Source organism: Rhododendron vialii, chromosome 13a (assembly GCF_030253575.1).
Source record: "Rhododendron vialii isolate Sample 1 chromosome 13a, ASM3025357v1".
Lineage (NCBI taxonomy): Eukaryota > Viridiplantae > Streptophyta > Magnoliopsida > Ericales > Ericaceae > Rhododendron > Rhododendron vialii.
In genome coordinates this window covers 28,744,028-28,746,204 of record NC_080569.1, presented here as the reverse complement: position 1 = coordinate 28,746,204, position 2,177 = coordinate 28,744,028, and the positions used below count along the sequence as shown (strand labels likewise).

General features: G+C 34.1%; 1 protein-coding gene across 1 annotated transcript; it reads right to left on the bottom strand.

Moving 5' to 3' along the window:
- Window positions 1-1,041: 1,041 nt before the first annotated feature.
- Window positions 1,042-2,177, bottom strand: LOC131312350 (uncharacterized). The gene is made up of 2 exons (XM_058340048.1): window positions 1,687-2,177; window positions 1,042-1,207 (listed from the first exon to the last, which is right to left on the bottom strand). Exons 1-2 carry the CDS (start codon window positions 1,934-1,936, stop codon window positions 1,149-1,151), a joined length of 309 nt encoding a protein of 102 aa, XP_058196031.1. The 5' UTR covers window positions 1,937-2,177; the 3' UTR covers window positions 1,042-1,148.

The following is a 2,177-nucleotide window of genomic DNA, read 5'->3' as shown; positions in this document are numbered from 1 at the left end:
AAAGGACCATTCAATTAGAAGGCCAAGGAATGATCATTCCCTTCCTTCCCAGAGAAACTTTTTAGTATACCGGGGATACCAACACCTTTGGTATCCCCTCCGGTCCGTTTTCATTTTTTCGGCCATTTTCCGATCACACTTGGATGATCGATTTCGTTCATTTTGTAGAGTTCAACGAGAACTATAATCATACCAAAATTCGTGTTTATCGGACTTTAATAGATACATGATCGGCACCTGTGAAAATTGCAAAAAAAACAAAATTGGGTTTCAATTCAGTGTGCTTTTGGATCTAGTTTTGATTTTTTTCAATTTTCATGTGTACCGATCATGTTTCTACAAAAATCCAATGAACACGAATTTTGGTATGATTATAGTTCTCGTTGAACTCTACAAAATGAACGAAATCGATCATTCAAGTGTGATCGGAAAATAGCCGAAAAAATGAAAACGGACCGGAGGGGATACCAAGGGTGTTGGTATCCCCGGTATACTAAAAAGTTTCTCTCCTTCCCAAAGTCATTCCGTGATTAAACACTCCACTGTTTTTCCCACACCGTTACCTTACCTTATGTTTATTGGAACCTTGAATCCTTCCAATCTATAATCGAATACATATAAAAATCTTGGGAAAGTCTTTGATACACACCCCTTTAAAGTGTGTACCATATGCACCTATTGTGTGGTTCATATTGTGCCACCTCATAAAAAATTACTTGTAGGACCGGTCATTCATAACATTTTATTTCGTATCGTAACTTTTATACTAAAAATTCGTAACTTTTCAACCATATGATTCGTAGCTTTTTAGCAATAGATTCGTAACATTTTGGGATTCATAACATTTTGGTGTATTTTAATAAAGGTGCATATGATACACACCCAAATAAAGGGTGTGTATTGTAGCACTTCCCATCAATCTTTGAGAAACTGTTTTTTGTCTTTCTCTAAAACAAAAATACTTTCACAAATAACTGACAATAAAAAGGAAAAGCATTTGTTAATTAGCTCATGAATCTAAACTTATTGAAATTAAGCATCTATTAAATTCTCATTATTTTCATTGATGAAGCGTTAATTTATATATTGAGGATATTGAGGTTTATCACTGCCACTCAATATAGCTCATATTTTCTCAGCTACTAGTACTACTTGAAGTGGCAGTCATCAGCGCAATTTTGGGCACAGACTTCAGTTTTCTTTAAATCTGCAACATTAACAACTCACATAAGCATCGAAAAATGCACCCATATATAAATATATATTACGTAAGAAACAGATGTGTCAAGAAATCACAAATCAATCCCAAAATTCAACAGTAGATTCCCATTGATAGAAAAAAAGAAGAAGAAGAAGGTATATGGTTGTAAGCAAGTTGAGTCGATTTGAGTCTTGAGTTGTCAAAAAAAAAAAAAAATATGTGTGTGTGTGTGTGTGTGTGTCTATATATATATATGAACTTTAAAAACATATCTGTATGCATGGTTTGTTTATAAGTCCACCCGTTCTTGCATGTCATGAATATATAAGCCGGTCTCTATGATACAGTTGTTCCAAGTATTGACCACACTATGATCAAAAGTATAGTGTTGTGTTAACAGATTATCACGCATGTATATTAATCCCATGAAAAAAGTGTATGTATGGATAAGAGAGATGAGGATTTAGATTATTTCCATTCCTTACCAGGTTCAAATTTGGCGCATTTTTGTTTTGCACAGGTGAAAGCACATCTACCGGCAGCTATAGAGACAACACTGCCGCTACTGGCACAGTTGTGGTTCACACAATCCTCGAAGCATTTGAAGAAAATAAAACCGCATTTTATGGCACATTTCAATTCGCATGATTTTGCACTTACCTCCCCAACAACTAGACATAGTACTATCAATCCCATCCATATTTCCACAACAGATGTTTTACGATTTCTAGACATAACTCTATCTCACTCTCTTTATCTCTCGAGATTACTAGTGTTTGATATAATTTTTATGCATAGAATGATATACTTATTTATAGGCTCTATGTCCTTATCCAAGCAAAGGAGCATTAATTTCTATTGACAATTTCTGGAACATTACATGAATATATAAGACTATTTCTCGAAGATTACATGAATATGTTTATTTATGGGGTTTATGACATTGAATGACAGTTGCTAAATGAAAGTTCAAGGA

Coding starts and splice junctions, on each gene's coding strand:
- LOC131312350 (XM_058340048.1), bottom strand. CDS start 1,936: ATGTCTAGAAATCGTAAAACATCTGTTGTGGAAATATGGATGGGATTG. Junction 1,208..1,686: donor ATGCGCCAAATTTGAACCTG/GTAAGGAATGGA, acceptor TTAATGTTGCAG/ATTTAAAGAAAACTGAAGTC.